Source organism: Cherax quadricarinatus, chromosome 9 (genome assembly GCF_038502225.1).
Source record: "Cherax quadricarinatus isolate ZL_2023a chromosome 9, ASM3850222v1, whole genome shotgun sequence".
Classification (NCBI taxonomy): Eukaryota; Metazoa; Arthropoda; class Malacostraca; order Decapoda; family Parastacidae; genus Cherax; species Cherax quadricarinatus.
In genome coordinates this window covers 10,464,991-10,477,534 of record NC_091300.1, presented here as the reverse complement: position 1 = coordinate 10,477,534, position 12,544 = coordinate 10,464,991, and the positions used below count along the sequence as shown (strand labels likewise).

Genomic DNA, 12,544 nt, shown 5'->3' with positions numbered 1-12,544 from the left:
ACAATATATTGATAATTATGTTTGTGTGCTTATTGTGTTGTATACAACGAGTGTATATATGTACATTGCACCTTACTTTGGTCTCACAGGCCACATAAGTTATGTGAAAAAATAAAATAGTGAAAAGAACAACAAACCTTCAAATACAAGTAAACTAAAGTTTACCGGGTGAGCGGCAGTCGCCGCTGTTGCCATACGCGGCTCATTTTCTGCAAACTTCATGCCTCTATATCTCGGTAAGTACTGATGGGAAAAATTTTTTTTTTGGGACTAAAACAATCAGAAAAATAATCTTAACATTTTCATAAGAAAAAATAATTTTTTTTTTCGAATATTTTGCGACACCAGGAGACACTTCAGGATTGGGCCCTTCAACAGTCAAAGGGTTAAACAGGACATCTCCACTGCCTCCAACCGTCTCCTCGCTGCTGCATTTACCACCCAAGCTTCACACCCATATAAGAGTGTTGGTACTACTATACTTTCATACATTCCCTTCTTTGCCTCCATAGATAACGTTTTTTGACTCCACATATACCTCAACGCACCACTCACCTTTTTTCCCTCATCAATTCTATGATTAACCTCATCCTTCATAAATCCATCCACCGACACGTCAACTCCCAAGTATCTGAAAACATTCACTTCTTCCATACTCCTCCTCCCCAATTTGATATCCAATTTTTCTTTATCTAAATCATTTGACACCCTCATCACCTTACTCTTTTCTATGTTCACTTTCAACTTTCTACCTTTACACACATTCCCAAACTCATCCACTAACCTTTGCAATTTTTCTTTAGAATCTCCCATAAGCACAGTATCATCAGCAAAAAGTAACTGTGTCAATTCCCATTTTGAATTTGATTCCCCAAAATTTAATCCCACCCCTCTCCCGAACACCCTAGCATTTACTTCCTTTACAACCCCATCTATAAATATATTAAACAACCATGGTGACATTACACATCCCTGTCTAAGACCTACTTTTACCGGGAAGTAGTCTCCCTCTCTTCTACACACCCTAACCTGAGCCTCACTATCCTCATAAAAACTCTTTACAGCATTTAATAACTTACCACCTATTCCATATACTTGCAACATCTGCCACATTGCTCCTCTATCCACTCTATCATATGCCTTTTCTAAATCCATAAATGCAATAAAAACTTCCCTACCTTTATCTAAATACTGTTCACATATATGCTTCAATGTAAACACTTGATCTACACATCCCCTACCCACTCTGAAACCTCCTTGCTCATCCGCAATCCTACATTCTGTCTTACCTCTAATTCTTTCAATTATAACCCTACCGTACACTTTTCCTGGTATACTCAGTAAGCTTATTCCTCTATAATTTTTACAGTCTCTTTTGTCCCCTTTCCCTTTATATAAAGGGACTATACATGCTCTCCGCCAATCCCTAGGTACCTTCCTCTCTTTCATACATTTATTAAACAAAAGTACCAACCACTCCAACACTATATCCCCCCCTGCTTTTAACATTTCTGTCATGATCTCATCAGTTCCAGCTGCTTTACCCCCTTTCATTTTACGTAATGCCTCATGTACCTCCCCCACACTTACATTCTGCTCTTCTTCACTCCTAAAAGATGGTATACCTCCCTGACCAGTGCATGAAATTACTGCCTCTGTTTCTTCCTTAACATTTAAAAGTTCCTCAAAATATTCTCGCCATCTACCCAATACCTCCATCTCCCCATCTACTAACTCCCCTACTCTGTTTTTAACTGACAAATCCATATTTTCCCTAGGCTTTCTTAACTTGTTTAACTCACTCCAAAATTTTTTCTTATTTTCATTAAAATTTCTTGACAGTGCCTCTCCCACTGTATCATCTGCTCTCCTTTTGCACTCTCTCATCCTGGGGCTGGGACCAAGAGAACATGTAGGCCAGGATGAATTACAGCAGTTGGATATGCTGAATGTTAAAGACAGAGTAAAACAACTGAAGCTAAATCATGTTTATAAAATTGCTCACAGTGTCCAGAATATCTTGCTGTCAATTTTGTCAAGGTTGGGAACCGCAGCAATCATAGTACTAGGGGGAGAGAGCACAACTTTGTAGTACCCACAGTCAGTGGCCAGGCTTCAAACACCTTTTATTGTACAGCAATAAAGGAATGGAACAGACTACCCACAAATGTCAAGGCCAGTCATAGCTTGAACCAGTTCAAGAAGACTGCCAAAAAGTGTCTGATGAATGAAGCAACAGAAAGGGAGGGGAATGATTTTCTATTTTTTTAGCTAAAATACGTGTAAATTTTACCTTATCCCTAGTAATGACCCTCGTATTGTAGATAGTCGTAATGACCCTCGGGTAGTAGATAGTCTTAATGACCCTCGTATTGTAGATAGTCTTAATGACCCTCGTGTAGTAGATAGTCTTTTTAGTATGATAATAAGATGTTATCTTCATTATAGAATAATAAGAAAATATTATAACCTTTATATTATAATAATAAGGTAAAAGGACCCCAATGGAAATAAGTCACTCTGTCTGACTTTTTTGGGTTATCCTAGGTTCTCTACACATATGCTGCTATGTATGATAATTCTATGTAACTGTATTGTGTATACCTGAATAAATTTACTTACTTACTTACTTACTTACCTTTCTTTTACTCTCCATATACTCTGCTCTTCTTATAACACTTCTGCTTTGTAAAAACCTCTCATAAGCTACCTTTTTCTCTTTTATCACACCCTTTACTTCATCATTCCACCAATCACTCCTCTTTCCGCCTGCTCCCACTCTCCTATAACCACAAACTTCTACCCCACATTCTAATACTGCATTTTTAAAACTATTCCAACCCTCTTCAACCCCCCCCACTACTCATCTTTGCACTAGCCCACCTTTCTGCCAATAGTCGCTTATATCTCACCCGAACTTCCTCCTCCCTTAGTTTATACACTTTCACCTCCCTCTTACTTGTTGTTGCCACCTTCCTCTTTTCTCATCTACCTCTTACTCTAACTGTAGCTACAACTAAATAATGATCCGATATATCAGTTGCCCCTCTATAAACATGTACATCCTGGAGCCTACCCATCAACCTTTTATCCACCAATACATAATCTAATAAACTACTTTCATTACGTGCTACATCATACCTTGTATATTTATTTATCCTCTTTTTTCATAAAATATGTATTACTTATTACCAAATTTCTTTCTACACATAGCTCAATTAAAGGCTCCCCATTTACATTTACCCCTGGCACCCCAAATTTACCTACTACTCCCTCCATAACATTTTTACCCACTTTAGCATTGAAATCCCCAACCACCATTACTCTCACACTTGATTCAAAACTCCCCACGCATTCACTCAACATTTCCCAAAATCTCTCTCTCTCCTCTACACTTCTCTCTTCTCCAGGTGCATACACGCTTATTATAACCCACTTTTCACATCCAATCTTTATTTTACTCCACATAATCCTTGAATTAATACATTTATAGTCCCTCTTTTCCTGCCATAGCTTATCCTTCAACATTATTGCTACTCCTTCTTTAGCTCTAACTCTATTTGAAACCCCTGACCTAATCCCATTTATTCCTCTCCACTGAAACTCTCCCACCCCCTTCAGCTTTGTTTCACTTAAAGCCAGGACATCCAGCTTCTTCTCATTCATAACATCCACAATCATCTCTTTCTTATCATCTGCACAACATCCACGCACATTCAGACTTCCCACTTTGACAATTTTCTTCTTCTTATTCTTTTTAGTAATCTTTACAGGAAAAGGGGTTACTAGCCCATTGTTCCCGGCATTTTAGTTGACTTTTACAACACGCATGGCTTACGGAGGAAAGATTCTTATTCCACTTCCCCATGGATATAAAAGGAAAATTAATAAGACCAAGAACTATTAAGATAAAATCAAAGAAAACTCAGATGAGTGTGTATAAATAAATGTGTACATGTATGTGTAGTGTGACCTAAGTGTAAGTAGAAGTAGCAAGACATGCCTGTAATCTTGCATATTTATGAGACAGACAAAAGACATCAGCAATCCTACCATCATGTAAAACAATCACAGGCTTTCGTTTTACACTCACTTGGCAGGACGGTAGTACCTCCCTGGGTGGTTGCTGTCTACCAACCTACTACCTATAATTCAATTCTATGATTATTATTATTATTATTATTTCTGAACATTGGTGCCTTGTGGAAATCTGCAGTGTGTGAAGTGAAGAACTTACGGGAAAAAAGGGTACGTGAAAAATAAGTCATCTGAATTGTTATGCCTGTGCACTTCTGGAAAGACAGCTGAATGAATTGACTGTAAATATGTTTTCATTTTTTGTGTCATCCCTGTCTTAGTGGAAGACAGCCAGTGTTAAAAAAATATTCTTGTCATTGCTTGTTGACATGGAATTGTGTAGAACATTAAACATGCTCTGTTGTGAAGACTTTCTTTCCTTCTCGCACAGTTTTATAGCAGGATAGGACTTTGTGGCTTATTATGTGAGCATTAAGCAGGACCCCTGATCTTGCTTTCTGCTCAATCCATATGTTTTGTATCTTTTCTGTCTTATTTAGCTGTAATGACTTCATTGACATTATTTTTGCCAGGGCACAGTTTGCACTATTCACAGAACAAACTCTTTTTGTTTTCTCATGGTCTTTAGTTGTGTAAATGGTGGATTCCTTCAGAACAGTGTGGACAGTCTGAATCACACATGAACCACCTCATGGTATGTCTAAAATTTCCACTTACATCAACATCATCAGAGTTTCATGTTTATCTTCTTTCTTTGAATTTTTGTTTATCTTTTCTCTTTGCCATGGTTAATATCCAGAGACAAGATAGGGTGATGAAAAGATCCCAAATCCTCTGAAAAACACAGAATAAGGCATGCAATGCCCTTAGAAAGCAACTGCAAGCTGCATGGGGTGATAGTGGGGAAAGGGAAGAGCTGGGCCTCTTCAAAACTTGACCCTTAAGACCAACTTGGGATAGCATGGAAATTTTAGTGCAAGTAACTTAATGAGTACATGCTATGTATAATTTTACAATTGCATTTGCACAAAACGGCACTACACAGTGTAGCTTTGTAAGTGAGTTTATGCATACCTGTTAATGGTTCTAGGGATTATCACTTATGACTCGGGCTAGGCCTCCTAAATTGTAAGGTAAATATTACATGACTAACAAGTATAGTACTGTACTGGGAAATGCACAGAAAAGATCACCATCTTACTAGAATGCAACATGTTTACCAAACTTCTGTTTCACACTTGCATGACAGGATGGCAGTACCTTCATTTTTTTTTTAATACATCGACCATCTTCCACCAAGGTAGGGAGATGACTCAGATGCCCCTCCAAACTGCAGCATTTCCTACTTCAGAGTGCAGGCACTGTACTTCCCACCTCCAGGACTCAAGTCTGGCTAACCAGTTCTTCTTTTTAATTTTAGTATAAACAAAGGAAAATAGGTTACTAGCCCCTTGCTCCCAGAAATTTAGTCACCTTTTATGACACACATGGCTTATGGAAGAAGGAGTCTTTTCCACTTCCCCATAGACATAAAAGGAAATAAAGTAAGTACAAGAACTAATAAGAAAATAGAAGAAAACTCAGACGGGTGTGTATACACATACATGTACATGCATGTGTAATATGAACTAAGTGCAAGCAGAAGTAGCAAGATGTACTCATCATCTTGTATCTTTATGAGACAGAAAGAAAAGACACCAGCAATCCTACCACTGTCTAAAACAATTACAGATTTCTGTATCACACTCATTTGGCAAGACAATAGTATGTACCTTCCTGCATAGTTGTTTTCCTTTCTAATAAGCTACTACCTATTTATAGGTGATCATGTGAACAAATGCTACCAAATATCTATGATGGCAAAAGGAGTTTTCTAAGATGTGATGTGGGATAACAGTGGGAATTATGACAATCTCAGGACTCAGCAATTTCTGAAAAAAGTTCTTTAATGCTGGTGGCACACTTAAAACTTATTTCTCTTCACTCCCACTGTGTCAGCAGTATGTGGCCTATTGAGTCTTCCATCCTCAAAATGGTGTGAAATACAAATTTCATTCCATGTGTTTTCAACAAGTCGGCCATCTCCCACCAAGGCAGGGTGACCCAAAAAGAAAGAAAATCTCCAAAAAGAAAATACTTTCATCATCATTCAACACTTTCACCTCACCCATACATAATCAGTGTCTTTGCAGAGGCACTCAGATACGACAGTTTAGAAGTCCCTCCAAATTGTCAATATCCCAGACCCCTCCTTTAAAGTGCAGGCATTGTACTTCCCATTTCCAGGACTCAAGTCTGACTAAATCTATAATAACCAGTTTCTTTGAATCCCTTCACAAAATATTACCCTGCTCACACTCTAACAGCTCGTCAAGTCCCAAAAACCATTCATCTCCATTTACTCCTATCTAATGTGCTCACACATGCTTGCTGGAAGTCCAAGCCCCTTCCCCACAAAACCTCCTTTACCCCCTCCCTCCAACCTTTTCGAGGATGACCCCTGCCCCTCCTCATCCAGACAAATAATGCTGGAGGATGCTAATATATTAATAGTAATCTGAAATTCTTCACTCTTTCAAGAGGAGATTTGAAAAATAATCAAAAGGAATGGGTTACAAAATAAGCTAGCAAAGGTTATTAAATTAAATATAAAAATGGCAGATGGAATTCATTTTATGTGAAGCTTAAAAAACCTGCTGCAACTATTTGTAGATGAGAATGATGCAAATTTAAAAATAAAATAATGTAAATGGATAAGAGAAGTTGTTCTTCAGAAATTCAACCTGGATATAAGTGCATGATAATAAAAATTTGAGAAAATAAGTGTTGTAAGCAATTTTCTGAACTTACACCACTTCCATCAACAAAGGGTGTCTGCAAAATCTTCAAGTGTGTTTTGTTTTTTCCTGCATGTTTCCTCATTCCTCGTCTTTCTGTATTATAGACCATCATAATTTCCTGTGAGGTAGGAGTCCCTGCTTTGCTGCTTTGATTTGATGGTGGCTTCTCATTAATAGGCTGGGACACAGGAGAACTCTGATTGACAAAAGTGGAACCTGGCGACTTATCTTGGCTGATCCCTACTAATGGCCGAGGAAGGCTTTTATTTATTGAAGAGGTTACAGGAGATTTATCCTGGCTGGATAAAGTTGGCCGTGAATCTGTGGAAAGCGTGTTTAGGTCCAAAAGTTTACGCTTCAGTTCTGGACTACTGTTGTGGCTTGAGTCTGGTGTTGATCTGCCACTTCCACTAATGTCACCTGAAAGAATGTCTGTTTTATTATATGTAAATACAGTAAAAGCATAATACATATAAGCTAAGTGAATGTTGTTTAAACATGAGAAATACAACTACTATATCTAAATACAGGAAATAAAGAGGGAAATGCAATCACTATACAACGTCATCTACAGTACACAAACATACATAAATGCTACATTAACAAACTAAACATTATACCAACATACCACAATGCAAAATGGTTAAGTAGCTATATATAACAAGACTGTGCATGTTTACCATCTCGTGTCGAGCTTATACGATTCCTACTGGTGCGCTGCAGGACAGGTGAGCCTGGCAGAGAGCGGTGCTTAGCTGGCCGGCCTCCGTTGAACGTTCCCATTATCCCAGCAAGCAAGTGAGAGGGGCTAACAGCACGTGATCCTCCAGGCACACCATCATCATCAATACCGCCACTGTTGCTACCTAATGAAGCTCCTGAACCAACACTACCAGCACAGGAGTTACCAGCATGATCAATGCCTTTACTACCACCACCAATACCACGACTACTGCTACCAGTATTGCTACTACCGCCACCAAGAGAGGAAGAGGCAGTAGTTCCAATATTGCTGCTACCTCCTCTACAGCCACCACTTTGGCTACTTCTACCCATAACACTACTACAAGACATGGCCCCTCCACCACGAGCAATGCCAGCATCACTGGTCCCAATGCAACCTAGGGTACCACTACTTGAGGTGTCTACCCAGGCACTAGAAGACTTTTCTCCACTATAACTACTGTTGGCAGTGCAAGTTGCGACAATAGACTGGCCACTGGAAGCTATATGGAGTCTACCTGAGGTATCCTCCCCGACAACCGGTGAAGCACCATCTGAACCAACGGCTCTTTGCTCAGCTACCACCTGAGAAAGTTAGTCAAGTGTTAGTGATACAAACAAAAAGTGTAAGTCTACAGACAGCACAGATTTAATTAATTTTCAAGAAATGACAATACGTATATACGAGAAATAAATATTAATGGGTAAAATGTTAAAAAATTGGGATAAGATTTAAGCAAATAATTAATTAATAAAAGGAGACTGAAGATTAAGTCAAAAGATAATAAAAATTTACAGTATTTTGAGAAAAAAAAAAAAAAAAAAAAAATACAAACAAATTTTGTACAGAAAAAAAAAAATTAAAGGCCAGTAAGAGCAGGAAGACTCATGAACATTAGAAGACTTGTATGAGTTTACTTTGTTAGAAAAGGGAGCCCAAAGCTTGTTGAGAATCTCTTAACCAAAGTATCTATGTGATCACACCCATTCATTTACATGCCATTACTTGACAGAATGAATTACATACAGTGGACCCCCGCTTAACGATCACCTCCCAATGAGACCAATTATGTAAGTGTATTTATGAACATCAAAATGGTATACAATACCGACAGGTTGTTAGGTAAGACACATATGCAACAGTTAGACAACTTTATTCCGAAACGTTTCGCCTACACAGTAGGCTTCTTCAGTCGAATACAGAAAGTAGGCAGGAACAGTAGAGATGTGAAGATGATGTAATCAGTCCATCACCCTTGTAGTCGTAGAATTTGAGGTTGTCAGTCCCTCGGCCTGGAGAAGTTCAGTTCCATAGTCAGGAACTATCTGAAGATCAAGCGACAGTGCGGACTGATTACATCGTCTTCACATCTCTACTGTTCCTGCCTACTTTCTGTATTCGACTGAAGAAGCCTACTGTGTAGGCGAAACGTTTCGGAATAAAGTTGTCTAACTGTTGCATATGTGTCTTACCTAACAACCTGTCGGTATTGTATACCATTTTGATGTTCATCTTGTCAGACACTGCAACACATGGCATCTTGGTACAGAAAACACCTTGGACAAGCTTTTCAAGTGAGAAGTGTTGGATCTGAGAGGGACATGACCTCTCAGTGGCTACATTCTCACTGCTACTACTACTACTCTGCACCTCTCCTTCCGACAGTATTTAAGTCTCCGCACTGTCGCTTGATCTTCAGATAGTTCCTGACTATGGAACTGAACTTCTCCAGGCCGAGGGACTGACAACCTCAAATTCTACGACTACAAGGGTGATGGACTGATTACATCGTCTTCACATCTCTACTGTTCCTGCCTACTTTCTGTATTCGACTGAAGAAGCCTACTGTATAGGCGAAACGTTTCGGAATAAAGTTGTCTAACTGTTGCATATGTGTCTTACCTAACAACCTGTCGGTATTGTATACCATTTTGATGTTCATCTTGTCAGACACTGCAACACATGGTATCTTGGTACAGAAAACACCTTGGACAAGCTTTTCAAGTGAGAAGTGTTGGATCTGAGAGGGACATGACCTCTCAGTGGCGACACACTACTACTACTACTACTACTACTACTACTACTCTGCACCTCTCCTTCCGACAGTATTTAAGTCTCCGCACTGTCGCTTGATCTTCAGATAGTTCCTGACTATGGAACTGAACTTCTCCAGGCCGAGGGACTGACAACCTCAAATTCTACGACTACAAGGGTGATGGACTGATTACATCGTTTTCACATCTCTACTGTTCCTGCCTACTTTCTGTATTCGACTGAAGAAGCCTACTGTATAGGCGAAACGTTTCGGAATAAAGTTGTCTAACTGTTGCATATGTGTCTTACCTAACAAGTGTATTTATGTAAGTGCGTTTGTACGTGTATGTTTGGGGGTCTGAAATGGACTAATCTACTTCACAATATTCCTTATGGGAACAAATTCGGTCAGTACTGGCACCTGAACATACTTCTGGAATGAAAAGATATCGTTAACCGGGGGTCCACTGTATACACAAATCAACTATGCTGCATCAATACCAAATTCGTCACATATATCCTTCCTCACTATGATTTTTCATTTTGTATTCAGTGTTTTTATTTTCAACTGCTGCCAAATACAGCATACTCCCTAGGAAGGCCACTTGTGATGATGCTGAGCGAGAATTAATGTATAATGTAGTAAATACTTTAAAACTCATAATTCCTCATTGCTCAAATTCTAAAACTGTCCTCCTTTACAGTTGTTCAATGAATTTTACAAGAAATGCATCTTGGTTTCTTGCCTTGAATGTGTCAGTATTGTGTTAAAAGTTATACAGCAACCAGTCATTGTTTAATGTAAATATATTTGATAACTCAGCTCCATCAAACATTACTGACTCAGTAACAGTTAATGATTTGAAAGAATTATGTTTGGGTGCTTGTAATGAGATATTGCAACATATACGTACAGTGGAACCTTGACTTATGAGTGTCCCAACATGTAAAATTTTCGAGATACGAGCTGTTGCTCGGTCGATTTTTTGCTCTGAGTTACGAGCCAACAACCAAGTACACGTAATGAGGGAGCTTCCCCACTTCTTTCTTTTATTTATTTATTTATTTAGTAATTTTAGCATACATACAGAGGTACAAAAAAATACAGGTAAGAGCAGCATGCCAAAACCACTTATATGCATAGCATTACGGGCTGGCTTAAAATTAACTTAAGATTAACTAAGCAATGATGAAATCAGTGATAAAACATTATTGTAAACAGATAACTATAAAGCACAAATGAGTATTACAAAGACAGGTCATATGGTTGCATGCATTGCTGTACATTCAGTCGAATGGAGTATTCTGTTAGGTAGTGCATTTAAAAAAATAACAAAGTTAGATTGGGTCCTAGGTTTAACATTTATGTGATATAATTGTGAGAAACATTTAAGATATACAATTTATAAGGTTCAGTTATTCAGTATTTATTTGGTTTTGAGTGAGTAAGTGATCTTTGAGAAGAGACTTGAATTTATAAACAGGTAGTGTTTCTTTTATATTTACAGGTAATGAATTCCAGATTTTAGGGCCTTTTATGTGCATTGAGTTTTTGCATAGCGTGAGATGGACACGAGGAACATCAAAGAGTGATCTGTGCCTTGTGTTATGGTCATGTGTTCTGTTGAGGTTGGCAAGGAGATGTTTGAGGGGAGGGTTAATATCAGAGTTAAGTGTTCTATGTATGTAATAGGTGCAGTAATAAGTATGGATGTTTTGTATGGTGAGTAGCTTGAGTGTTTTGAATATTGGTGGAGTGTGCTGCCTGTAGTGAGAATTTGTTATCATTCAACCCAAAACCTGCACACCTCCCTTGTTTATCTATGATTTCATGCTTTAATTCCATGGAAATCATCCTCTTTGTCTTATCAGCACTGTCCTATACACTGACTTTCTTAGGGCCATGGTTAGAAAAAAGAAATTTAGCCAAATGACTGTAAAAAATGTAAGCACAGCATGAGAGAAATGCTCCCACAGCAAAGTAAACAGTGCACTGAGTTGGAGGCGTTCTGAAGATCTCGTTATTATTATTATTATTTTTAATAATAATAATATTATTATCATTAATTTAGAGAACTGGAGCACAGATCCAATTCCTTACATCAAGAGGCCCTCACCAACATCAAGGAACCTTGATGCTGGTGAGGGGCTCTTGATCTAAGGAATTGGATCTGTGCTCTAGTTCCCTAAATTAATAATAATAATACTAAAAGGCGACTAAAATGCCAGGAGCAAGGGGCTAGTAACCCCTTCTCCCGCCTCGGTGGGATACAGCCAGTGTGTTGAAGGAAAGAATAATAATAATACATGTAGTAATAATACATTACCCGAAATAATAATACAACAAATTGTATCAGTTAAGTTCAGCGATAAAGTGTAACATTAAGAGTGTAACAAGTAAGTCAAGCAATTAAGCGACGGAAAAAGGATGAAATAAAATTAGCTCCTCCAATGCTGTTGGAAGTTTATAGGGCCACTGACATCATATGCCACACTGCCTCTCCAACCCTGAACCTCTGCCACCATCTCTGCTCCAAGTGTGTAAGTATATGCTTTATATAAACAGTATATTTCGTTACTTTCTCTACAGTATTATGTTTTATTATGTTTTTATACAATATTTCTTATTTATAAATACGTACATTGTTTCACTGTTTTCCTTAGGAAACTAGTGATTTATTGGAGTTAGCCTAACAAACGCATTGTTTTCTCTTATAATAAGAGCATGGGAAGATACTATAGTCAGTGGGAGAGAAAATGGCAGACGTTGCCACCGCTGTTGCCTCCACCATCACTCGCCATATTGTGGCCTATTTTATTCATTCAAGAGTATATATCATGCTTATGTGTTAATTATACTGTTTATTATGTCATATTAGATGAATTTTGTTAGATAAATAAGCCATAG

At 38.2% G+C, this 12,544-nt stretch overlaps 2 protein-coding genes across 6 annotated transcripts in view; one reads left to right on the top strand and one right to left on the bottom strand.

Annotated features, from left to right (window-relative positions):
• Pdzd8 (PDZ domain containing 8) overlaps positions 1–12,544 on the bottom strand; it is a 138,441-nt gene that overhangs the window by 53,088 nt on the left and 72,809 nt on the right. For 4 of the 5 annotated variants that reach the window (XM_053773036.2, XM_053773037.2, XM_053773040.2 and 1 more), the window contains exons 9-10: positions 7,559–8,186; positions 6,889–7,298 (exon numbers count right to left, since the gene is read on the bottom strand). In XM_053773036.2, coding sequence (XP_053629011.1) covers positions 6,889–7,298; positions 7,559–8,186 — 1,038 coding nt within the window. The remainder of the gene's footprint in view (positions 1–6,888; positions 7,299–7,558; positions 8,187–12,544) is intronic. The other variant, XM_053773039.2, reaches the window with a different exon arrangement.
• Positions 1–12,544, top strand: part of Ppt2 (palmitoyl-protein thioesterase 2) — a 529,716-nt gene that overhangs the window by 454,939 nt on the left and 62,233 nt on the right. The window lies entirely within an intron of this gene.